The sequence below is a fragment of the Pyrus communis genome, chromosome 9 (genome assembly GCF_041283825.1).
Source record: "Pyrus communis isolate YQ-2024b chromosome 9, ASM4128382v1, whole genome shotgun sequence".
NCBI lineage: Eukaryota > Viridiplantae > Streptophyta > Magnoliopsida > Rosales > Rosaceae > Pyrus > Pyrus communis.
Window position 1 is genome coordinate 8,109,526 of NC_142573.1, and position 26,417 is coordinate 8,135,942.

A 26,417-nucleotide genomic window follows, 5' to 3' on the forward strand; every position below is an offset into this window, starting at 1 on the left:
CGTTTTCTCTCGAGCAATAAAATTCATATAAATCATACATTTGTTTCATATATAATTTCTCTCCATCCCAGATTAATTATGACTAGTTAATTAGGACAATATATAGTTGTTAAGAACTACAATTAATTAGTAGATTTCCAAAAAGAACAAAATCAATCCATTAGCATGCTTAAAGTGCAATCATCATTCTTGAAATATACATATAACACATACATATTGAAGCAATCCAAGTTCACCTCTTTAATCAACGACTTGTAGCTGAAGCGATTAAATGCAAAAGGCAGGTACATGTATTTGATGCTCCCATCTATCCATAAACATTTACCACATACATATATGTACACAACCAAAATTTACCTCTTTATCAAGCATATATTTGTAACACGAGTAGGTAAGAGCATTTCATCTCGGCAACCAAGGTATTGTATTCCATTCCTCCTCTCCATTAGTATGTGTGCATGTCTTGAACCAAAGTAGAATGGTGGACTTAAGGCACAGCTAAATTACCAAATAATAATCCCAAAATTTACCTCTTTGTTAAGAAAAGGTTCAAGCAGTCGAGCATCCATCCCCGCACCTGAGGTCATGCATTTGATTCTCCCCCTCCTTATACGTAATAATCTCAAGATTTTGATTGAAGCAAAGCTGGCCTGAGGGCTGAGACCCTAAAGCTGCGGGCTCAGGCCGGTCAATTCACATGCAGAGGGCCGGGAGTGAGGCTGAAGCCGCTGACCTTAACCCCGCCCGCCCATGCACGTGGAATGTCTGTATACATTCTCCATCAGTTTAGCAAAATACAAAGACCTGCAGGAGGACCTGGTCTCTCTCTCTCTCCCTCTCTCTCTCTCTCTCTACGAATATTCATGGTAGTTAGTATTTCCTTTTCACTCGCATAACTTTGGTGACACTTCTTCGTCTCTCATTTGCTCAATATATATAAATATAGATACATTCCACCTAATCCTCCTCCTCCTCCTTACACAGAAACGACTAGAGACGTTTTATATTCCCAAGTTCTCGTTTCGACTGGCAGGTTTCTGCGTTTCTGAGGTCACCAGTTTGACGTTTCTGTGTGGCAGTCGAGACTCCTCAGGTTCTCCTCATGAATCTCAGCCCTTGCTTAATTATTAGTTTCTGTCATTAGGGTTCCTGAAATTCATTGAAAGTTGTGTTTCCCATGTTTTCGTTACGTCTAAATCACTTCGTTTACCAAGTTTCTGTAACGTTTCTTTCTTTGCCTATAACTCCTTTTCCTTCTAGTATATTAATTTATTTTTATTATACTTTGGTAACGTTATTTGTAGGGTAGGAATTGGGAGTCATATATCAATGCTGAATTTTATACATCCTTCTAATTTGGAGATGGGGTCTTTTTCATATTTAAATCATCATCATCTATGATTTTTTTTATTATTTTTTTTCTTTTAAGCAAGGGACGGAATCAGAAATTTTATTGTACACACTCGCCCAAAAATTGAATATTATGTCATTTGTTTTTATGACGTTTTCAAATAAGCTATAGGTCAAGAAGTCTAACTACGATAAGTCGGCAGAGTTGGGCATTGTATTAGGTAGATAAGCATATAGGGCACATCGAGCATAGACTTTGGACTCATCACAATAGACAATTTTTAGTCCTGCATAAGCACTTTTTAATAAAGTGCTTCACTACCAAATTTGATTTTTCAACCAATTCTCTCTGTGGTTGCAGTTGCAGGCATGGATATTGCAGACCCGAAACGAAGGAGCAAATTCTCCGGCAAGATTTTCACAGCAGCCGGCCTAATCACCCTCTGCATTGTCTTGTTCAAGCAGTCACATGATTCTAGCAGTCCCAACAAGGTCTATTTCCGATTTATAGTTTTCGGTTTTGTTCCTTTTTTTACAAGATTTCTTTACCTTCAACTCATGTTTTCGTGTATCTGCAGTCCTTCTCTTATCATGAAGCAGGGATCACGCATGTCTTGGTCACAGGAGGTGCTGGTTACATAGGCTCTCATGCTGCACTTAGGCTTTTGAAGGACTCATACCGTGTAACGATAGTGGTATATATCGATCATTCTTGAAAGCTTTTTCTTCGTGATTCTTACATGACTCGTCGATTGAAAACCCTTTAATTTGTGTCTTTTCGCAGGACAATCTTTCTCGAGGAAACATCGGTGCTGTTAGGGTTCTTCAACAGTTGTTTCCAGAACCCGGGAGGCTGCAATTCATATACGCTGACCTCGGAGATGCAAAAGCCGTATCCTAATATATGTTTCTTTTGTATATTCTACTTTAAACTAATCTAAACTGTGGAAATGGTGAACTGAACTCGGGTGAACAACGTGTTGGATATTCCTTGATTCTTGTCTTAGGTCAATAAGATCTTCTCAGAGAATGCATTTGATGCTGTCATGCATTTTGCAGCTGTTGCTTATGTTGGTGAAAGTACACTCGAGCCTCTTCGGTATTCAATCGTCAATTTCGTGTTAATGAAGTTTCGTTTCTTCTCTGTTTAACTTTTAATGACATACAATTAGTGTTCTGCTGCAGATACTATCACAATATCACATCAAATACCCTCTTGGTTTTGGAGGCAATGGCAGCACACAATGTAAAAACATTGATCTATTCCAGTACTTGTGCCACTTATGGTGAACCTGAGAAGATGCCGATCACCGAAGAAACCGAGCAAGTGAGATTCATAACACAGTTTTAATTTGTCAGTTAATCATGTATTAACTGTAAAGTTTAAATACTGTGTTAGTACATCCAGTCAAATAAAACACAGATTAACATTTGTATCAAGATGTGCTAATTTCCGAAATACTCAATATTTATAACTGTACGAATTCAGGTCCCAATCAATCCATATGGAAAAGCAAAGAAGATGGCAGAAGATATCATACTAGATTTCTCCAAAAACTCAAACATGGCCGTCATGATCTTACGGTAGGCCGTGAATTCTGCTTAATTCTTTGAAAAGTGTGCATGCGTGTGAGTGAGCACAATGCTCCCGCTGCTTTGTTTCTGAATTCTGACTTCAACACAGCATGAGGCATGAGCAATTTCTTCAAAATGTATATATTAGGTATAACTGAACCTAACATATATACGGTTACGTATCCAGATATTTTAATGTGATAGGATCAGACCCTGAGGGAAGACTAGGAGAGGCTCCTCGACCTGAGCTACGTGAGCAGGGACGAATCTCTGGTGCCTGTTTTGATGCCGCTCGAGGGATTATTCCTGGACTGAAGGTACTTTTCTCCCCCTGTCCCCCTCCTCTTTTCCAGTACACTTGTTTAGGCCAAAATCAATGTGAGAAATTGAATTCTTTTGTCTATGTCATTGATTCTAGGTCAGAGGAACAGACTATGAAACAGCTGATGGCACTTGTGTGAGGGACTATATAGATGTCACTGACCTGGTTGATGCTCATGTAAAAGCTCTCGCCAACGCACAACCTGGGAAGGTTGGGATCTACAATGTCGGCACTGGAAAAGGTTAAGAAATCTGTCATTTCCCTTGAAATTATTATCATCCTTTCCTTACCCTTGCCTCGCTAGCCCTGCATTTCCTGAAGTTATTTTGGATCATTTTGAATACAGGTAGTTCAGTGAAGGAATTTGTTGAGGCATGCAAGAAGGCGACAGGGGTGGACATAAAGGTTGATTACCTCGACCGAAGGCCAGGGGACTATGCTAAAGTTTATAGTGATCCTTCCAAGGTAAGGCAGGAGCTGAATTGGACAGCCCACTACACACTTCAAGAGAGCCTGCAGATTGCATGGAGATGGCAAAAATCGCATTTGAATGGCTATGGTCCTTAGGTTGAAAAGATACCAGAGATATCGTTGCGGAAGCAGGATGTTGCTCCTTGAGTTGAACATGGATTTCCTTTTAATTGGAACACTACATAAATTTCCAATCAGCAAGGAAGAAAGTCTCTGGGTTCATTGAGAGAAGAGAGTGCCCTCCCTCTTGATTCATATAGGACAAGAGTAACCCTGCGTGTATTTTTACTCCTGTACTTTTTTCAAGCCCAGAAAAAGAATAGGAGAGGATGTTAGATAGCTGATCTAAACAGATGAAACATTTACAGTACTGTATAAATAGCCAGTTTGAGTGTTATCTGCGGATAAGTATAATTGCTAAATTTCATGTAAATTGCTCTAAATCACTTAAAACAAATTAGTTTCTTTCCTATTTTCCTTGGCAATGTATGAGTTCTCTATTTGAAGAAAAATTGATAAATCATAAATGAATGCTCGTGTCGCATATTTACTGATCTATAAAATGCTATACTGCTAATAGCTTAGCAAGAGCGAAAAAGCAGTACCTGTTACCGTAGGTTGTAAATCTTTGTCAATCATAAGGTGTCGATATGTAACTTGTGTTTCTCATCTCTGTGGTTAGGCTCTTCAATACGCTTGAAAGCTCTGCTGTTCTAGGCTGCACCGGATCATCAAAGAGAAAAGCATGTACATGATTTCTGACTTCAATCCAACTGCAGCCTGGCTGCTTCTCTGTGCTACTTTCTTTCATTAACACCCTGACTCTTTCAACCTCGTCCCATCTGCTGGCCTCAGCATTCATGTTGGACAAGAGCACATAATTTGAAGCTTTATCACGTTCAAGTTCTAAAAGCTTCTCGGAAGCATACTTTCCAAGTTGTAGATTCCGGTGTATCCTACAAGCTCCAAGTAATGCACCCCATATTTTAGCAGTTGTCGCGATCTTCATATTCCTCACCATTTCAAAGGCTTCCTCTAGCCTCCCTGCACGACCGAGCAGGTCAACCATGCAAGCATAGTGTTCGGCAAAAGGTTCAATAAGGTAAACTTCAGTCATGCTCTTAAAAATTTCTAAACCGCACTCAACCAACCCACTGTGGCTGCATGCCGATAACACCCCAACAAAGGTCACCTGATCAGGATTCACCCCTTCTATTAACATCTTTTTGAAGAGCTTTACTGCCTCTTCACCATCTCCGTTTAAAGCATACCCAGATATCAAAGAATTCCAAGAAACAATATCACCGCGCTTGATATCTTCGAACACAAAATTAGCATCCACAACTCTCCCGCATTTAGCATACATGGTAATCAGGGAATTGCTGACGAACAAGTCATTTACATAACCACACTTCACAACCAAATGGTGAAGTTGCTTTCCAACTTGTAAAGCCGCAAGATTGGCGCACGCGCTTAGACCACAAGCAAAAGTCGACTCATCAGGCCTCTTTCCTTCCTGTCCCATCTTCACGATCCTCCTTAGTGCATCCAGATATAACCCATTTTGCACATAACCTGTAACCAGAGAATTCCACGAAACTATGCTCCTCTCACCCATCGACTCAAAGATTTCAAGTGCCTTATCCATCTGCCCTATTTGAGCATAACCAGTAATCATAGTATTCCAAGAAACAATGTCCTTGTTAATCATTTTTCTGAAAAGAGATAGAGCTTCAACCATTTTCCCACACTGAGCATAGCCTGAAATCATTGTGTTCCAACAAACAACGTCCCGGATGGAAATGGGATTGAAGATCTCACTTGCTTCATCCATCCTTCCATTTTGCAAGTATCCAGACATCATTGCTGTTTGTGCAGCAATATTCTTGTATGGCATCTGGTTGAGCAATTGCCTTGCTTCGTCAAGCTTACCAACACGAACATACCCATTGATCATTGTTGTCCACGATACAGAATCCCTCTCAGGCATATCCCCGAATAATTTAACAGCCTTGTCAATTTGGTGGTCTCGAACATAGGCTCCAAGCATTGCATTCCAAGAAACCACATTTCTACTTGGCATCTGCTCAAAGAGATCCTCTGCCTTTGCGATCTCCCCATTTTGCGCAAACCCACATAACATTGTGACCCAAGAAACCACATTCGGGTCCGGAATCATCTTAAAGAACTTCCAAGCAGAATCCAAATCACCAACCTCAAAAAATCCATCCAACATCAAATTCCACGAAACCACATTCCTCTCAGGCATCTGCTCAAAAAAATTTACTCCCAACTGCATCTCCCCATTCTTCGTATACCCTGCAAGCATTGAATTCCACGAAACTAAATTTTTTTCCAGCATTTCATCAAACAATCTCTTAGCATCATCAAACTGCCCCTTCTTCGCATACCCTGCAATCATTGCATTCCAACAAGCAGCATCCCCCTTATCTGGAAGCAAATCGAATAGCTCTCTGGCTCTCTTGAGCTCACCACTACGAGTAAAGCAAGTTATCATCAAAGTCCAAGAGTAAAGGTCTCTCTCCGGCATGTCAACAAAAATCCTATACGCTTCCTCAACCCTGTCATTGTGCAGGTACCCGGAAATCATAGTGTTCCAAGAAACCAAGTTTCTGTGCGGCATTTTATCGAACAGTTGGCGTGCATTACCAATTCTACCATTCTTAGCATAGACAGAGATCATCGAATTGTATGTTACAGTGTTCCTTTGAGGCATTTGTGAGAAAATCTTAATCGCTTCGTCGATCCGACCCGACTTCCCCAACCGGGTAATTTTCAGGTTTTGGTTGAAGACTTGGGTCCCCTTTTCACCTATTGATCTCAGCCTCATTTGGTGTTGGTAGTTGCTGTTGGTGAGGCAGAAGAAAAGAGTGCTGCTTTGTGGTTTGAGCAATTCGATATTTGTTGTGTTGTACTTGTATTTTGGAGGGAACTGTTATTTGTTGAGTCAACAAAAATTGGCACACTTCTCGCTTTTTAGATGCGTTATTCTAATACATCTAAACTGCAAAACAAAATTCGAACTTAGCTAAGCTCATGTTATCTTTTTAACACAACACGAGAAAAAAGTTATGTGAATGAATTCCTTGAAATGTCGACAATAACTTCCTTTTTTTTTTCTTTTAAATATTCTACTTATCATTTTAGGATGCAATTTTCACATTTTTTTTAACTTTTCACAAGCCCCTCTTTTTTTCTAACAATCAGATCGAATAAATCAAACAAAAACAACGAAAATGATTAAATAACCGTTTGTGAGAAGCTAAAATGGAGGAGAAAAGAAAAGTCGAGAAAAGGAGGAGAAGGAAAAGGCCACAAAGAGAGCAAAAAGTGTCGACTGAAAAGAACTAGTCTCTTCTCTTAAATAAGATGATACAAAGTCTTCCTCAACAGCAAAATTCCCTATAAATATCATATCGTCTGAAGAACATAACGATCAAGACTTCTAGCAACGCGACGCAGTAAATCGATCGGTGCCCCTCTGTAATGTGGGTATGAGATGATAGCTGTATGAGTAACACGAGAGAAGAAGTCCCTGAGCAAATATTCTTCAGACCGTCAAACTCTACTCTTTTCTAACGTCTGAAAATTGCAGGTGCCCTCCCCCTTCCTCTGTATCGATGCAAATCCACAGTGATTGGGAAGGCAGTAACTAAGGCTAATTGACATGTCAGTTAGCCTTGATCATAGCTCATCGTGACCCGCTGACTCAACTTTTTCATTTGCTGAGTCATCTGAGTCTCCGGCTTTCTGGTCATCTTGTGAAGAATTATCAGAACTCGAGTCAGAATCTTTGGCTTTTTCTCCGCTGCTCTCGGTTTCATTGCTTGTGGGTTTCTCAATTTTAGGCTTTGGCTTGGGGATTCGGTTGACGCTGGCAACCTAGACAAGGACAGTCATCGATAAGAGCATTACAATTGTATAGAAATAGCTTGTGGATCGCATTTTCATTTATTTTCCCAACCGAGAAACAGAATCGAAATGATACCTTGTCTTCCAGATCAAACACCTTCCCGAACACTTCATCCGATGTGAATGCTGGTTTGCTATGTGCAGGAGTCCTTCAAGGAAGAACAAAGCTAGGTTAAATAAATGGAAGCACTGTCATAAAATTGCTGCTATACTTGATAGTTATTCAAGGAGAGCAGACTGGATCTCGGTCGGTAGTCAAAATCAATTAGATGCAAATCAAGAACCGGGTGAAATTATGCACTTAAGTAACTTCTAACTGCAGGATTTTTAACGAAAAAAGCAACACTTTCAAACCAAATAAAAAATTCAGCACCAATGTGCAACACGGTACATTCAACAATCGTCAACATAAAGCAAGATATCAAGCAAAGGGAAATGGGCTATCACCGCATGTTTCCTTAATTAAGATTATATGTGCGTGCATGGTTGATATCAACAAGTTACCTTAATAATGTCAAAAGAAATCAATACAGCAACAACAATTACTTACTTTTTCTGCTCAGCCTCCCTCTCGTCCAACCACTTCTTCAACTTGTCAGCATCACTCGCAACCTGGTAAACACACATAAATTTCCCACACCTTAAGCGTCAGAGGCCATCAAAGGGCAGCTAAATTAGATCATTACTACAACTACTATTTACAATTGGCAAAGAGTTTTAAGTCGGATCATGTATGCTTGAAGCACCTCATCTGTTCGATCTTTCGGAATCCAGGGTTTGTTCGACTCCCATCCACTTAGAATCTGCAACACATTGAGGAAAAGATAAATGAATATGTCACATCTCATGGTTTACTAAGGTCATATAGTTAATGGTGCGGACTTTATTAATAGCTCTTTAAATATTTAACGGTGATTGACCTATGGCAACCATTTCACATATAAAACTTAAGCCTATATATTTGTTTAGTAACAATATCCCCGAGCTCAATTTCTAACATGTGATATATAATCCAAGTTTATAAAAATGACAGTGTCTGAATTACCTGTTGCACCTCAACAAGGTACTTTCGAGCATGTTCCACTGCTTCTGGCCGTGCGGTAAGCTCTTTGAATCTGCACCCAAGAATTCATCAGATCAGATACATTGCATTGACTTGACACAGGACTTAAATTGTAGAAATTACATCTGAAAATTATACATCACTGCCCAATTCTTTTTTCTTGGTGAATGCAGTATTACCCTCAATTAAACTTAAACCAAACAAACTAAACTGGAATATACCTGAAGAATATTGGATCACCAATAGCTTTTAGCATCTCTAGGCGTTCCTGAAACTCTGAAGCAGTAGCATCTTCACCATCGGTGTAAAGCCACTCTTGCACCTAAGAAAAAGACAACAGGTTAAATAGAAAACTTAGGACAGAGATATGATGAAGCTGAATTTTGGGTTGAATAAAGAAATGTCTACCTCATCTAGCTTTCCAATAAAGGATTGGCGTTCCTCGCTAGTTGAAATTTTTTCAAATTCCTCGGATGTTTCAAACTGGTATACGAAAGAATTCATTAAAAGGTTGAAACAAGAACAAATTGTTATGACCAAAAACATTTTTAAATAGGGAAACTAGCACTAGAACAAAATAATTTAGCCTATCAAAGCAAAAGACACAAAAAGGAGAAATAACATCAGATTCAATACAAAGCAAGTCAATGCAATATCCTCAAATGAATGATGTGACAAAAAATATACAAAACAAACTACATTAATAACTTTATCAAACAACAATTGCAAGGCATAATATCACGGAAAAATCCAGAAATATTTGGAAACATCGTAAATATTCATAAAAAAATATATCATGCAATGAAGATGGTTTTCTTATGCCGAGAAGAAAAAAATATTTGATTGCACCTACACACCTTTTCTTTAGTACCATATATGTATCCTTCCAAGTTATTTTTCAACTCTGCCGTTCTCCTCCGCTCTGCATCCTTCTTGTCTAATTCTTCTAATTTACGCTTTGCTTCAGCAAGAGATTCTTTTGAAGGAGACATTGCAGGTCCGACTGTTTTCTCAACAATCTACAATATGAAAAGGAGATTTGAGAAAATACGAGCTTCTAATGAGCTGTTGAGAAGCATGAAAGAACTTTAAGAAAATTATCTAACATATACCTTCAGTGGAATCCTAAAGGTCCGCTTTTTCAGCTTTTTTTCAATAACAACATCCGCTTCTACAGTAGAGTTGGAAGTGTTACTATTTCCACCATCATTAGTATTGCCATTGCTGTCTTCTGAAGAGTTCTGAGCACCAGTTTCAGTCGAAATGTTCGGTGCAACATTAGTTGAATTCTCCACACTCAGATTCTTCTTAGGAACTTCCACCCATTCTGACACTTCAATAACAGCATCTGCACGATCCAACGACAAAACACCACTTCTACTCAAAGAGAAATGCAGACTTGCTTTAATGGGTGAAGACAAATTCCGTGATGCATACCTAAATAAGATGGAAAAGACAAATATAAAATGTTGTCAGTGTTCATCTCATGCTTTTGCATGGACATATAGGTAGAACTTCTTTAAAGCACTGCCGAAAAAATCGTACAGAAAGAATCTGGAAATGCCAATCCTTACTTCTCACTTGTCTCTGTCAAACTGGACACAGAGTACTGAGCAAATACAGGAGAGGTGGCACCTGGGGGTAAAAGATCTTCACTCTCGTACGCTAGCGACACTTCGAAATCTTTGCTCTGGATAAAGGACCTGAACATCTATTTTATAGCAAACCAAAACATAGTGAGTGAACTTAGACGGGAAAAACTATAAAATAAAACCATTTACTAACATTTGGTATTTATTTCCATGTTATTTACCTTGCTGGGGAGTTTCTTCATCCGTTGCACAAGTGTCTGCCTAGTAATATCTTCTTTCTGAAGATCGGGGCCATCTAACTCAAGCACAAACCCATAGGTAGAACCATCAATCATCCCTAACTTACGGTTCAGCTTGATTCCATCACTTAAATTAGCAGCATATAATGCTGCACCTAGAACTATAGCTTCATCAGCATCCAGATGTCTATCCAACTCTTTCCTTCCAAGATATTCCTGAAGCTTAGCCTGTCATAAAAGAAATAGAGAATTCCTTCTCGTGATCACTCTTCATAACAACTCAGAGATGACGAGATTCAATAGCGCAACATTAATATCAAGGTGATGTAGGACATCACCAGAGCAAAAGGGAGAGAGAGTATAGGTCAAACCTGCAGCTTTGGCACCCTGGTAGCTCCTCCTATCAGTTCCACTGCATATATCTCATCTACCTTTAAACCAGAATACTTGAGCACTTCTTTAAGAGGTATAAGTGACTTCTCCCACAGATCTTCGCAGAGCTCTTCAAACTTTTCACGAGTTATCGTGCTCCTGAAAGGGAAATAAATAGTGTTCAGTTTGTCAACTTGGACAACTAACACAAATTGCCAGAGTACACAAGGTGAAAACACATGTATCTTTAGAAATTTAACATAGCTTATTTTCCACCAAATCTAGAAGGGTAAACCAAGCTTTTTATAAGGAAACCTACATCAACCAGCATAGCAGTGGAATAAATAGTAATTAATAATAGAACTTCCAACAATGGAAACAGAGGCATCCCAAAGAAACCTATCCATATAAGTTGCACAACTACATATCGATAATGTTCAATATACTACGTTGGACAACTAATGACACAAATTCCAGCTAGCTCTGAAAAGTATTCAAATTGAGATGCTTAAAATAGCCTATTTTCCACTACTCTAGAAGGGAAATCACGAAACATATAAAAGTCTATATCAACCAGAAGTATGGCAACGGTAAAAATATGCCGCATGAACAATAATTGACAGAGCCACTGCCACATGAACTCTTTTCACCCTTCTGCTCATTGCTTCCACTAGTTAAATTAATAAAGATAGACAATGATAAAGGAACTTTTCAACAAGGATAAAAGAGTAATGCACTGTAAATTCCACCGACCTGAAGTCCCGATCATCGTAAAGGGATTCAACAGATATTGGTGCCATTTTGTTTGCACTTAGAATTTCTTTTGTACGCTTGACCTGTTTCTTCAATTTAGCCATTGCTTTTGGGGACTTCCTCACATCAACACCATTCCCTACTTGTTTATTAAACTCATCTGCAAAATGCTCCACCAACCGTAATTCCAAGTTCTGGCCCCCAAGTTGTGGGTCCCATCTGACATCCTTGACCTGTACATGAGAAATGAGAATAAACTTTAAGAGAACTGGCCGAAATAATTGCATATCATACGAGAATCAAAAGTAACCTATGCTTCCATAAATAACAGATACATGGAGGAAGGAACTTCACGTGGTGGATTATTTACACACGGTAGATGTGTTACTGTGAAATCAATGTAACATGTGTAAAATGTAAACTATGGAAGTGTTAACCATCGGTGCAAACTATTAAATGCTAGAAAATAATTCGAATTGGAATGAAATTACCTGAAACTGGTTGACTGAAACAGTCTTACCAAACTCCTTGGTATTATATGCCGAGAAATAAACAAGTGCTGCATAGGTACTGCTGGTGCCCATATCATAGAAAATAATATGCCTTGACTCATTTGAGAAATCTTTATCAATCCCATACTGCAATGCTGCACCGGAATGCTCATTTATCAAAGCAAGAACATTAATCCCCGCCAACTGTGCGGCTCGGAGTAACCCCTTTCTCTCTGCTTGCCCAAAGTATGGAGGAACTGAAATTACAGCATCCTTTACAGGCACTTTCGAATGAAACTCTGCCAAATTTGCAGCATAACCTAAGACCATCGCCGTTAGTTCCTCGACTGAATAAGTAGTCACTTTATCATCAATTTTGAAACTAACAGTTCCCGTAGTATCCTCTGTAACGTCGAATGGCAAGTACAATGAATCCAATAGGCTTTTACTGGAACTAAAGGGTTTTCCAATCAAGTCCCTTGTTTGAGAATAGACTTTTTCCGGGTACCGAGCAACCAATCCAGCTGCTTCCTCCCCAATAAGACGATCACCGGAGTGAAATGCAACCAAGTTGGGGGATTTTCGCTTTGACATCTCATTGATAGCGACTGTGATCGGGCTCTGCCCGCGCTTAAGGTTTACTACCGCAACTTTTACCCATTCAGAGCCTAGATCTATACTCATAACTGCACATTGAGAAGGCGAAAACACAATGCAAAGGACGGATAAGAACAACCCTAGCTTGAATAAGATCGACGCCATCCTAGATTGGATTCGGAAAACCCTAGGACTTCAAAGCTTCGTCTGAACAAACACAATAATAAAAATTGATAAATAATTAGCATGAAAATTCAATTTTTCGGACTTGCGACTGAGAAAACAAATACAAAACAGTTAAATTCATTCGAAAATTTACAGTTTTTATGATGTTTGGGCACAAAGAAAATGGAAAACGGGAGTATACTAAGCTCAATTGATTGCTCTGAGTACAGATTTCAATTCGATATTCGATATTCGAAATCAAATTCGATGAAAAAAAATAATTAAATTAGCTTAAACCCTAATTTTTTTTTACACTACGTTTTCCATTTTCTCAGCAACCAAACAGAGGACTAAAAATTTGAATATTTCACGTCGATAGAAAATCGAAAAATAACTCGGATATAGAAAAGGAGAAAAATGAATGCACGGAGATAATTGGGGAGAGAGAGAGAGAGAGAGAGAGAGAGAGAGATACCAGTAATGTGCAGATCGCATTCTCCAGAAGACTGGCGGCACAATTTTCTGTTTGGTTGACGAGAAAACGTACAAAGAAAGTGAAGGCGAGAACTTTCTCAGTTAGTGCTGGAAGATGCAGGGAATTTAAACACAAGAAATGCCTACGTGGAAAATTAGGAGAGTGAACTACCACTTGGAAAGATCCACGTGGCGTAGTGTACACGTGGAAGTCAGTGATACGCTCCGCGGTGTTGTGCCAACGGTTATCATAGGTTCTTCGTGCATCATTCGGTGTTGGCGCGCGATGCTGCATGACTTTCGATTAACCGTGGAAATAGAGATCTATAAATTTAAGGTTTTTTTGGCAAACCGTCTACTATAACTCCTTATTTTAGTCATTATTAATGAAAATTCATAGAATTGATCCCTAAATTTATTTGCAGTAAATTTTTTTTATTTTTCTGTGAAAAATATATCAATAATAAGTGGAAGAGTTGATTTAAAAAAAATAATGTGAAAAAGGTGGTCACTGGCCAATTTAACAAGGATATTGACAGATTTTGTATGGAATGACCAAAATGACTTACAATAAACAAATTCAGATACCACTTTTATCGATTTTATTATTAAGAATCAAATTTAAAAATTATGTCAATACCAAAGACCACTTTTGAATAAAAGCCTGAATTAAATTGGGTTGAAGATCTAGATGTTGCACCTGCTCAACTCCTTAGTTTGTTGGCAATTAAGGAGGGTGTAGTCAAACTCGGATTTGAGAGGATTTTAAAAAACTTTAAAATCCTAGTGTAGTCAATTAAAAGATTTTAAAGGATTTTAGAATCCATTCAAATCTAGGTGTAGTCAATTAAAAGATTTTAAAGGATTTTAAAATCCATCCAAATCTAAGTGTATTAAAAAAATTAAGATTTTGGAGGATTTCAATAAGTTGTGGATTTTGTGAGATTTGAGAGCAAAAAGTATATACAACCAAGACTAAAAAGAATTCAACCCCACCCCCTAAGATTTCAAATCCTTCCACCACAATCCATTCAAATTCTTTAAAATCCATATGAATTTTGTAGGAATCTTTAATCCTCTTAAATCCTATAAAATCTATCACTTTTAAAATCCTTTAAAATCTTAGTTTGACTACACCCCCTAAATAACTTCTCCCACTTTACGTGTCAAAGGACGAGGAGTGTGGAAAGTGATATTTAGAGTTGTAGTTCACCTCTAAATGCAACGATCAGTTGGTTTAGTGACATTTTAAACTCGCAATGACCGATTGGTCTAGTGACATTTTTTACGAGTTCAAATTGCGCATACGATGTTTAGTTGCCAACTGATGTGCGAGATGACTTAAACCGCATTTCACTTGTTGGAAAAATGATTTGATGACTTTATACAAGAATCCGCAGAAACACACACAGAAAAGCTATGTGATCCTTCAGCATGTAACGTCTATTTACAGATATCTGAAGTCTAATTTCCGGCGTACCGACGTTAACTCGAAAGAAAGATCTGAATTCTTGTTAGTTTACAGCAAGTTACAACGCCCGTCGCCATAATATACTTGCTACTAATGTAACTTGTATACGGAGTATTTGAAACCGAATACGGTTTGAAATAACTCTAGAACAACAGCCAATGCTTCTTTCGGGGAGTTCTTGTCGGAACATCTGTAAACAGATTCGTAAAAAAGGAATCAGAGGATTGAATATACCTTGAATGGGACCGATACCAAAGTGTCGGGAGAAACAAATTGCAAATAAGAAGTGTAAGCAATGGCTTAGTTCATCACCTGCACTTGCATACAAGGAGTTATAATGCACTTCACTCCAAAAGCTCAGCCAAAGTTCTGAAACACCACAAAAGTTGAAACAAAAACAATCGCAACCTCGTTATATTTTAATGACGAAGTTTGAACCCACACGTACGTATCATGTTATGAGTTTAACTCCATCCAAAAGCCCAACTTGGCTAGTTTGGCTTGATTTTCCACAGCATATCAGTACCACTTGGTTAATATGTACATTGTGCAGTTTCTTTTGACTTTCACGATTCAAGTAAAGATGGAGTAAGCAAATGAGATTTACCTAGGGTAGGATTCCCATCTTTAGGAAGAATCTCGATGTAGCAAGTGTCTCGAAAAGAGGTGATTAAACAAATCTTGGCTCCGAACTACAGAAGAATCCGTAACTGTTAGAAACCAATCACTGTGAAACTTAGCATTATATAAAGCAGGAAAGAACAAAACTATTATGGAGTTACCAGGGAGCAAACAGAAGAATCAACGTATGCAAATAAACAATGATTTACAGTTCTTTACTTCGATCTCACCAATACTACATTTTAACAACTTCCTTTTACATTTTTGGTCTGACATTGTAACAATTTCAAGTCACAACCATATACAAAATATACCTCGACAACATAAACGGTGAGGTGAAGAGAAAGTCAATATTTTCACTAAGTGACCTTAAAAGAACCTGAATAAAGGGAGAAAAAGTAGAGTCGAACTTACTCGATCTGCAGCTGCCTGTAGTGTAAGATGATCTCCCCACTCCCCGGTTCTAGTGCCACAGTGTTGTGTACAAAATCAAGTTAACTTTTAGTAACAGTTAGATATATACGTTGCAATATGTCTCAAATTTTGCAGTAAATAATTAGTAGACTTGAAAGCAGAAATCTAACTTTTTCATCTTCCTCAGGTAGCGTCTGTATTTCATCGGGACGTAAGCTTCATAGAGTTTTTTGTGATGCTTTAGCTGAAAAAAAATATATTAAGAAACACCCAATATAAAGAAAATTCAAAAAGCAAGAAAAAATTCAAACATAAAAGGCTATCTTAGTGTTACTCCTAAGATGTTGCATCCATTCCATACAGCAAGGTATTAAGATTTCATACCACTACCAGTAATAGATGAAAATATTATCTCAAGATACAATCTTCTTATCGATCAAAGCCTACGGTAACTAAACTAATATAATGAAAATGAACAACTGGAGGAATTTCATCAGCCGTACCTGCTTTATCACCTGTTTTCTTACATGCTTGTGGTATTCTGGATTCCGAAACAATTGATCTGCTATTGCTCGAAACTGCAGCATGTTAACCAAATATCTTAGAATTACTCGGAAACCCCTTCTCTCCTCCCAAAAAGAGAAGTAGAGGGATGCAAACGAATAAATGTGGGCTGATAAATCAATTGCGTTACACCAATGTAACCCAAGTAAACAAAATAACAAAAACCTAATATGTTAAAATATACGTTTGGTATGCCTTTGCGTTTCAATGTATAAAGATATATAGAATCTCAACAGATGCAAATACTTTGAAAACAATAAGGTGATAAATTAATTATTGTAGCCAAACCTGACAATTTCCATCGCCCTCGATCTGCAGTTCAGATAAATCATATGTTGCCAACCTGAATCAATCAAAAAGATATTATTACAATCAAGATGATTCTTCCTGCTACCAAATCATCCCTCTACATACCCAAGTGCACAACAAAGCTGCTTGGTCATAGTTACATCTCTCATTAGTTCAGCGACATATAATACCCAAATGAGAGTAGCAAAGGATACCAGGCTATTCGATATGAGCAGTTCACAATAAACCCCACCCCCGCCTTCTCGGAAAAAAGAGAGAAGGATTTTTCTAAAGTTAGTTTTGAGAAAATAAGAATTGTAAAGTTATGATCAAATTATACCGTCTAAACTCGTGTACTATAAGCACTGAATAAAGGAAAGCTCAGTAAACGTAAAAAGTGCCAAGGTAGCGATATAAAATCAAGTAGAAATTATGTAGAGAGCTCATTGCAGAAATTACAACCTTGCCGACAGGCGCTCATGGTCTTGGGTCGCATCATTCACGTCAGGTATCTCCCCATTTATGCGGGGAGTGTGCTGCAAACACAATAAATCAGTGGGTACATATTTATATCCAGTTAAATACCAATAAGCTACCCAATTTTCAGTCAAATGGCCAACAAGGTTATCTCATGCATCTATGCACTGCTCAGACAGTAGGCAGAGAGTATATTATTTATCTTAAGATAACGGAGCAGGCAACCTATCTCATACAGCGGAGTAAGAATTCATTGAGTGATATAGACCTAACGACGTTTGAAAAATGCCTCCTCAATTCCAACAGACATAGCAAGCAATCGTATATGAGGCAGGAAAATGGTGCTCATATTAAAACTAAACAAGAAAATTAGCGTGTCGAAAGTATCAAAAGCCCACATCTATTTTGCAATGATATTTCATATCCCATACTACATACACCAGTAACACTACTACACCAGCACAAATTTATGTCTAAAGGAATGTATAAGTAACACCTCGAAAAAAGAATTTGAAACTTCAAGATCAACCCAAGTATCATAAGGTGTGAAAGGGTGCGACTTAGTTAACATATCACCAATTTCTGCTTGCGTTGCCAAAAGCATACATTAGCTATTTCCCATTCATAACAACCAACAGGAAAAACCAGTCATGGGCTTAATTTTCCCTTAAATTTTTTTATAAAATCGATACAACAAATGGATACATATATTCATATCTTCACCTATATAGTATATATACATATAACATATATGCATATATACAAGATGCATTAGGGTGTCACACCTCTAATCCGGGAACTAGAAACATTGTAGACATAATGACTAGCAAGGAACATTACCGGAATCGAATCTAAGTGGGACAGTCTCTTCCCAAGCCTGCGATCAACTTTGACCTTTTCCTCTTCTGCCAAGATGGTTGCAATGGCTTGATCATCCTCTGTATCATGATTGCTGCTATCTAAACTCGAGCTTGAACTCGCACTCGCATTGCTGTAGCTTCCATTCATACCGCCTGAACTAGACAGATCACAAACACACCCCTGCAAAACATGTCAAGTGTAATAACTCGTCAAAGTAATCCAAAACAGTAACCGTCATAACGGTAGCTACGAGCTAGAACCCCTAAAAATTTGAGATTAATGTATGGATTAATGACATATCAATTTCCCCCTTCACTTATCATCTGTTTGGTTGCTGAGAAAATTTAGAAAAAAAAAAAAACGAAACGAAAATCTTCTATCTTGCATTTCGATTATCATCAAATTCTTGGAAGTGCAAGGCTTTACTTGAATTGGATGGAAACACAGTGATTGATCTTGACATAATCTGATTTTCTATTTCATTGCACTTTCTCACCAGCCAAACAGCAGATGTAGTGTGAAAGGAAAGCAACTCAATAGCAGCAGCAATTAAATTAAATTTTAAAAAATAACTAAAAGTAATTGAAAAGCATAAATTATTATATAAACAAACCGAACGAATAAGAACCTGCAGCTAAATTCAGTTCCTGAGAAATAAAAAATTTCTGCAGAGAAAGTCTTTGTACCTCTCAGCTGAGCTTTAATTAAATCAAATGAACTTGTTGAGCTGAATATAGCAGTCCACAGAAGCAAATCCACAAACAGGGAAGATCCCAAATCCAAGTTTTCTCTTTGTCTTATTTTCTCAGCAACCAAACAAGGAATTGGATGAACTCCAAGATATGCAACTAAAAATAATAAGATAATACAAATACAAATATAAATATAAATAAAACTGTAAATATATTCAACCTAGGTAGCTGAACTGTATAATAAATATCTGGAAGAAAAAAAAGGAAAACGAAATTTGACTTGGTAGCCAAAAGAAGGGTCAGAGAAAAAAATAAAAAAATAAAAGCCAGGAAGGAAAGGGTTGGAGGTTGGAATTGAATGGGTAGCGCTGCGGAGCCTTTGACAAAACGTCATCCTCTACTTCCGACAAGAAAACACAACAAAAATGAAACAAGTTCAACACCAAACTTCTATAAACCGTGTGAATCATGAGTCAAGACTTGGGATGTCAAATTGATTTTTTTTTTTTTTCAGATTTTATTTTATTTTATTTTTTCTTTCCTTATCATGCAACTAAATCTTTGCAACACTGATTTTCCGCTAGGTGATTTTTTGAAAAGCGAATCAAAAAGTAAATGGTTTCGATGGTCAAATCAAATTGAAAGAAATGAACAAGGATAAAATAAGAATACCACTCCCCGCTCGAGTGGAGAATATCCGTGGGAGTGAATTCGAATTTTGATGCAAAGTGGGCGCACATCTTCTATAGCTAATGTAGTTACGTTCACATTTACATTCGTCTATGTATTAAAATAATTTTTTTTATCAACTAAGGAGGAGAATTTTCGAATCCACACCCTTATTTCTCTTTTTACAAGTGACTCTTTTGCACCAAATGCATGTTTCATTACGCCTAGCTAGTATCTTTGTATGAATTAATCTCTACTAAATAAATTACCATAGTGTTCTTACTTATTTGCACGCCAATCTATGTGGCATTTTATGTGATTTGTCACACGTGAAACTACAAAAAGATAAAAAAAATGGGAAGCTTCTTGTATTGCTTTTGAATGTCTCTCATTTACTTTGGTTCTTTGCTTTGTTTACTTTAGTCGTTGATTATGATAAAATAGTTCTCATCAAGTTGATTAAGAACGTCCAAGGAGTCCACTAATTACAACTTATAACCTAATTATTGTAGACGAGGGGTAGCTACTTTTGCTAGAGCAGATAGTGCTCCTCTATGCACTCAAGTTCGAATCTTTCCCCCCAACACTATAACTTATTTAAATTACGATACCACCTATATATAAAAAAATTAACAATGAAAATTTTAATTGTAAATAATACCAAATTCTTTATCATTGTTAGGATGGAATTCCACTAGTGTTGAACATCTCTCTACAGATAACAAATACAAAAAGAAAATCTCTCAACAAAATTACATAAGAACTAAATAGAATAATTAATCTAGAAAACATAGTCATAAACACCATTATTAGAATACCCAAGTGTAAACATCTTAAGCTGATCGGTGAAGGCAGTGAGATTTGACACAGCTCTCAAATTAGCCTCATCTCCCATAGTCATTTCATTTAGCTTCCTCATCCTTTTGCTCATCTCATCCTCCTCCATCATCCTTCTCAATCCTTCCTCAACATCTCTCTGTCCAAACCCACTTAATCTCACCCCAATCCTCCACACTTTCACAATGTATGCACAATTTACAAACTGGTCCCCAGCCACTGGATAGCACAGGAGAGGCTTCTGGCACTGAGTGGCCTCCATTGTTGAATTCCACCCACAGTGTGTGAGATAGCATCCCACTGCCTTGTGTTGCAAGACATCCATTTGTGGGGCCCATGACACAACTTTGCCTTGTTTTGCCACTCTTTCCAAGTACCCAATTGGTAAGCCTCCAAGCCATGAAGATCCAAGCACCCAGAGGAATGGCTTTCCCAAAGCTTCTAGTGCCAATGCCAAGCTTCTAACCTTAGCCTCTCCAATTGGACTAACCCAACTTCCGAAAGAGATGTAAACAACTGTGTTAGGGTTTTGCTTGTCTAGCCAGTTTAAGCAGCTCGTGTCTTCTTCCCAAAAGCTAGGGTTCTTGGTGGTTGTGTGCTTGCTCAAAGGACCAATTGGGAAAACAAGAGGTTGTTGGGTTGTGGTGCTCTTGAACAATTGATCACCGAGTTGTTGATGTTGTTCATCGCTGATGGTGTATTCATTTGGGAAAGAATTTACAAGTATCCATTGAAGCGTTTTCGATCGTTCTAGGGTTCTAGTCCAAAATCTGAATCTTGCTTTTCTTGCAGCTGGAGTGCCAATCAACCATGGCAGCTCTTCAGTAGATAGCACAGGTTGATTAGGTAAGCATATACCACTTAGTTGTTTTGGAAATCCTGCCAAGATTATATTATATTATATACACGTTAGTGTCTCAGAGCTCGTTTGGAAGTGATTTTGAAATGACTAAAAGAGTTTTTGATGAAATTGATTTTGGGGTTTCAAAAGGACTTCAAGTGTTTTTTGGAAGAAGCAACCAAATATGTGCTTCTTGTGTGAAACACTTCAAGTGCTTCTCCAAGATTTACTTTGTTTTTACTAAGAATTGGTTTCAAAAACATTTTCACTAAAAATAGTGTCAATCACTTTAAAAGTACTTCTAAACAAGCCTTTAAGTCTGTAATACTATTTGTATCACATTAATGTCTTAATTCCAAAAGTTCAAAAACCAAATTAATTTGCTTCGTCAATGTTGGAACGTGTCTGATTATCATTTAGTTTTAGAATTGTTTCATATACATTTTGCTTTGGCTCGAGTAAGCGTTTTGAAGAAACTTCAGTTAAGTTATGCTATAGAAAGAAAGAAGATGATTTTTTAGTGTTTTTTTTTTAATCCCTTAAAGGGTAAACTTATATAAATCTAATTTTGTAGTCCATGGATTAGGTCCACTCGATTATCCACATCAATTTATTTTATTATTTGTAATAAATATCTCTTTATTTATGGGATTGTTTATTACTTAAATTTAAGATTAAATATAAAAATTAAATATTGTTTATCCTTATTACTGCTCCTAATTTGTATCACGATTTTTTCCTTCTACTTCATCAGGTTAGGTTAACTATGTTAACTAATATTTGTTTTATGTACAATATATATCATCATGTATATGAATTTATAAATGTATGGATGATGATTTTTTTTTTGAACTATTTTAATGGATGATAGGTAGATTAGGTTTTATTTATTTTCGTATATATCTTTATTATAGATGAAATATATTTTATCAACCTATGATATAGTATTATATATATGTATATAAATAATGATATATAAATTTTCTTTTAACTATTTTTTATTGAAAGTGATTAGATTTTTATATTTAAATATTTGAGTAAAGATGCATAAATAAATAAACTTTAATTAAAATTGAACAATAAGACAATTAGAATAAATCCAATAACAGCTTAGATTTTTGGACTCGGATCAAAGTACTACTCCATCTTTAAATTACAAAAATGTCATGTTCAACTAATTGATACACGTTGGATGGTTATGAAGTTCATATGCCTTTAATATATTCAAGCTTAATATTAATTTACAGCTACAACATTTTGAGAAGATTTATATGGATTGAACCCTAACAACAATAATACTCAACCGTACTTTGTCCGACTTGCTTATTTTATTTTATTTTTCCTGAAAAAGAGATTGGTAGCTTTGCCATGTCAATCCACTTTTCTAGGGGCCAGAAAGATTTACAAAGACATTTCAGCCTCCCTCTAGCCACCATCGTGCGATTCACTAGTGCCAGTAATCAAACTCAGAGCGTGTGGAATACATACCTAAAATTCATCCACCCAGCAGTGGTTTTCAACTTGCTTACTTCAATATATCTACATGGATGTTTGCAGAGAATGAATCTCATATTAATGAGAGGAGGGACCTTGCAAAAACTTATAAGAGGTTGGGCTACTCCCTATATTGCCAATTGATTTTATGGTGAAACCTCAACTTTTTTCATGGTATCAGACCAAGGTTGTCCCACGTGTGAAGTCCAACGACCACACGCGCTCCACGTCACCTCGTTTGTGTTGTCCACGTATTAGGTTTAAAAATTCGCCACACATAAGGAGGTGTGTTGATAATGAATCTCACACTGATGAGAGGATGGACCTTGCAATAGCTTATAAAAGGTTGAGTTACTCCTCATATTGGCAATTTATTTTATAATGAAATCTCAGTTTTCTTCGGTACGTATTTAACTAAAAAACACGTACCCCATGTTGTTCCTAATTAGAATAATGCCTACATTTACTATAAAATTATCGATCGTAATAGATATTAAGATGTGATCCACTTGCCTGCTTCACATAAGTCGCACTATGAAATGTCTTAGTCATAAATACCATCATACAATTTTATTAATAAATAAATAATGCATATGCATGCATGTGATTTAATTAATATCCTAGTGAATAGGTATTAGGTTTCAAACTTCGACTCCCCCTAAGTTATTGTAAGAGTTTCGGACTCTCCTCTCCCATTAATAATAATAAATGTTTTAAAAAAAATTATGCATATGCATCAGAAATACTCGACTTTTGATAGACAAATGAAAATCTGACATATATATACATATATATTGATAATTTTATACATGTGTTATACTACGATTAATTTGTAAATAAAAATAAATGCACACTTTGTACGAAGTCAAGCGATTAATTTGTAAATAAAAATAAATGCATACTATGTAAGGAGTCAAACAATATTGTTTAGTTATCACATGTCTTACAACACCTAGAACACATTAATTCCAAATAATCTTTTACATAAAGACCAAGTTGGTACAAACAACAATAAAGTTTTATAGGTATGAAATGAGAACTTAGAAGATACTAGTACTACTGAACAAAGGAGTTTTTCATAGTATAAGTATACTGTCATCATGACATTCTGTGTTATATCTCAATTTTGTTCATATATCAATGTAACATTGACACGAAATGTTACCACGATAGTGCAGTTATGTTATGTAAGCTGCTATGCCATTAAAGAAACCAAAAGAGGGAGACTAAAAAAGGCAAACGAAGACGTAGATGATGATCTCATGCATATACTAGAAAATATTATCAACGACTAACCTGTATCAGCAGAAATGAGACCTGTCCTTAGCATGTCTGGAATTGCAGTGATCAAGCGATATGTGGCATGCATAGCTGGCCAAAACCCAGCACAGGCTACCCCGCATCTATTGGCTACATCTATAGCCCATGATGCCAACAAATCAACAACTACGCACACAACTTCATCACCATCCTTATCATCAAGCTGATGAATAAGTCTCTCTAGAGGGTTTGCCATGTTGTTCTCCATGGCCTTCTCAATGGCAAAGAAGTCCCTCGGGGTGTCCTTGTCCAATTCATCTGGGATTGGAATGCACAAAATCTTGTCTTTCGGTTCGACTTTCCGGACTATCTGGTGGTGAATATAGTCCGGAGTGACCATCACTGGCTTGAAGTCTTGGCTGAGGAAGGCTGAGGCTAATTTAAGCATGGGAGTGACATGTCCTTGTGCTGGATATGGAACCAGGATGATGATGGGGTTGGAGATGGACCTCTTTATGCACTTCATGTTTCCCATCTTTCTCTATCTCTTACTCTTTTAGCATGTATGGCGTATATTTTGCTAGTGATTGATTTCGGGAGTCTGAAACAAGCCTACGTTTATAGAAAGTGAGGGGTGAGTCAACTATGCATGTGCAACATGATGTGTACTGTTATAAACTATAAGCCTCTACTTAATTGTGGAGCAAAAAATAATCTCAAAATTTTTGGAGACAATACGTGGACTTTTTTTTCGAAGAAGACAAGATTGTCCTCGTTAAATGGGCAGGGATCACAATAATTCCCACGCACAGTTCAAGGCTTGAGTAGCTAACTACAATATTAGCAAGCTCCGGATCCCCTACTCGTGGCATGGAAAATTCAAGGCATTAAAGATATAATTAATCACCAAATACTATCTCTTATACAATATTCCTGATTGAAGATCAACTCAAACAAGTAAGAAATTCTCATCACAATTAATCAATGATACTTACCATATCAACCCAAGATATTATTTCCTAATTAATATCTTCGGGATTATTTTTTCCTCATCCATCTTACGGAGGACACACCTTGGCCAACTGGAAGCTGCCAAGTGTAGTGCAGAATCCTACCATGGTCGGTCACCTCCCTATAAATACTCCATTTACACCATTTTCTTATGAGTTTTTGCTACACATACAAGCCCTAAATACTCACTCTTTTAAGAGAAATTGACTTAGGCATTGGAGATCTCTTGGCCAACCCCGTAACCAACCTCATGGGCACGCATGTTGCTTTAACCTTGATCAAAGGTGCTTATTATTTTGTAGGTACAAATTATCGAGACCGAAGATGGCGGATCTTTGCTACCACGTTCATTTTCACTCCTTTGGCAACAAAGTTAATTTCAAAATATACTTAATTATTGCAGTTCCCTCAAAACTGTCATGTTAGTGAGAAAAACTCAAAAGTCAAATTATTTATGTACAGTAGAAACTAAAATATAATCTATGATCACATATCAACTCCGAAATTCAAAACCTCAATTGCATGGTGAACGCTGTCCTAATTATTTGAGCAACAAAGCCTTGCCATACGCAGTGAGTTCATTTAGTCGATACAAGCTGCTCTGAATTTTTATGTGTATGAACTTTATATATATATATATATATATATATATATATATATATATATATATATAATATTGCAGATTTAAGCGTAACTAATTGGCTAGAGCAATATGCTCTCTTAGTTACACTGAAAGTCAAACCTCTCTCAAAACAATTTATATTAAATTAAAAAATATTGCTCAAATAAAAGTACAATTTTAATTGTAATAATCCAACTTGTGGTATATTTTTATAATATAAGCGCGGCCTTTATGCTATGTACGTACATCCCCAATTAAAATTAAAGTATCTAATTCTAATAAATTAAACAGTAGGAGACAAATACAATAATCTGCATGATTCACAACCAGTTGCAATGTTAATTAGTACTAATCACTTCCAAAACAAAAATTAAGTGGAACAAGTTGGCTATATACGCACAATGTACTTTTTTTTTTCCAGTTGGCTATACCTCTATACAACCCTCGTTTATCCGATGTGGGAAAAAACTCGCGCCAAATTAGTCCAACTCTTTTCATCTTTTCGTTAAGCGGACGCGAACTCCTCTAAAAGCATGCATCTCATTGCCCGGAGGAACTCAAGTTAGGCTTAGGGGCACCGATAACTGTAACTGATTGAGGCATGCATGGGCTGTGTTTTTTCTACACGTGATGAATTTTGATCCACGTTTAAATGCCCATACACATCATTTTCAACTACTTCATCGATCAATAGTCGAAGTGGCTTTGATGTTTATGTCTACCTTTTACATTTCATTTCATTTAGATGATATTATAAAGTTGGATTGTTTGTTTTAGAATATTACAGTATGTTATACTTTTGGTAAAATGGAAAAGAAGAAAACAATTGGTTTCCAATAATTTCTTGCAGATAGTTATTTCAAACACATTCGATCTTATGTTTTGAGATTTTTGTGGA

At 36.9% G+C, this 26,417-nt stretch overlaps 5 protein-coding genes across 6 annotated transcripts; 1 reads left to right on the forward strand and 4 right to left on the reverse strand.

Annotated features, from left to right (window-relative positions):
• Positions 1–975: 975 nt before the first annotated feature.
• On the forward strand, positions 976–4,281 carry LOC137739284 (UDP-arabinose 4-epimerase 1). 2 transcript variants are annotated; one of them, XM_068478837.2, is made up of 10 exons: positions 976–1,093; positions 1,712–1,842; positions 1,929–2,045; positions 2,135–2,242; positions 2,358–2,449; positions 2,536–2,677; positions 2,840–2,934; positions 3,113–3,242; positions 3,344–3,488; positions 3,594–4,281. In XM_068478837.2, exons 2-10 carry the CDS (start codon positions 1,720–1,722, stop codon positions 3,812–3,814), a joined length of 1,173 nt encoding a protein of 390 aa, XP_068334938.2. In that variant the 5' UTR covers positions 976–1,093; positions 1,712–1,719; the 3' UTR covers positions 3,815–4,281. The 2 variants fall into 2 exon arrangements, with proteins under 2 accessions (XP_068334938.2, XP_088556345.1); XM_088700219.1 differs by lacking the exon at positions 976–1,093 and adding an exon at positions 1,489–1,571.
• Positions 4,282–4,349: 68 nt separating this feature from the next.
• On the reverse strand, positions 4,350–6,700 carry LOC137739283 (uncharacterized). The gene has a single exon (XM_068478836.2). The coding sequence runs from the start codon at positions 6,567–6,569 to the stop codon at positions 4,350–4,352; it is 2,220 nt and encodes a 739-aa protein (XP_068334937.2). The 5' UTR covers positions 6,570–6,700.
• Positions 6,701–7,070: 370 nt separating this feature from the next.
• LOC137739445 (heat shock 70 kDa protein 17) lies at positions 7,071–13,537 on the reverse strand. Its single transcript, XM_068479014.2, has 15 exons — positions 13,399–13,537; positions 12,162–12,965; positions 11,671–11,903; positions 10,917–11,076; positions 10,528–10,773; positions 10,289–10,425; positions 9,827–10,151; positions 9,572–9,733; positions 9,123–9,197; positions 8,936–9,036; positions 8,697–8,766; positions 8,398–8,454; positions 8,202–8,263; positions 7,728–7,800; positions 7,071–7,621 (listed from the first exon to the last, which is right to left on the reverse strand). Exons 2-15 carry the CDS (start codon positions 12,921–12,923, stop codon positions 7,424–7,426), a joined length of 2,661 nt encoding a protein of 886 aa, XP_068335115.2. The 5' UTR covers positions 12,924–12,965; positions 13,399–13,537; the 3' UTR covers positions 7,071–7,423.
• A 1,217-nt stretch (positions 13,538–14,754) lies between these two features.
• LOC137739601 (OVARIAN TUMOR DOMAIN-containing deubiquitinating enzyme 11) lies at positions 14,755–19,420 on the reverse strand. Its single transcript, XM_068479224.2, has 10 exons — positions 18,780–19,420; positions 18,073–18,273; positions 17,218–17,291; positions 16,756–16,810; positions 16,407–16,481; positions 16,074–16,147; positions 15,904–15,952; positions 15,476–15,560; positions 15,181–15,237; positions 14,755–15,058 (listed from the first exon to the last, which is right to left on the reverse strand). The coding sequence occupies exons 2-10, from the start codon at positions 18,238–18,240 to the stop codon at positions 15,012–15,014; spliced, it is 684 nt and encodes a 227-aa protein (XP_068335325.2). The 5' UTR covers positions 18,241–18,273; positions 18,780–19,420; the 3' UTR covers positions 14,755–15,011.
• Positions 19,421–20,144: 724 nt separating this feature from the next.
• On the reverse strand, positions 20,145–24,451 carry LOC137738964 (UDP-glycosyltransferase 82A1). Its single transcript, XM_068478432.2, has 2 exons — positions 23,923–24,451; positions 20,145–21,170 (listed from the first exon to the last, which is right to left on the reverse strand). The coding sequence occupies exons 1-2, from the start codon at positions 24,419–24,421 to the stop codon at positions 20,236–20,238; spliced, it is 1,434 nt and encodes a 477-aa protein (XP_068334533.2). The 5' UTR covers positions 24,422–24,451; the 3' UTR covers positions 20,145–20,235.
• Positions 24,452–26,417: the final 1,966 nt, after the last annotated feature.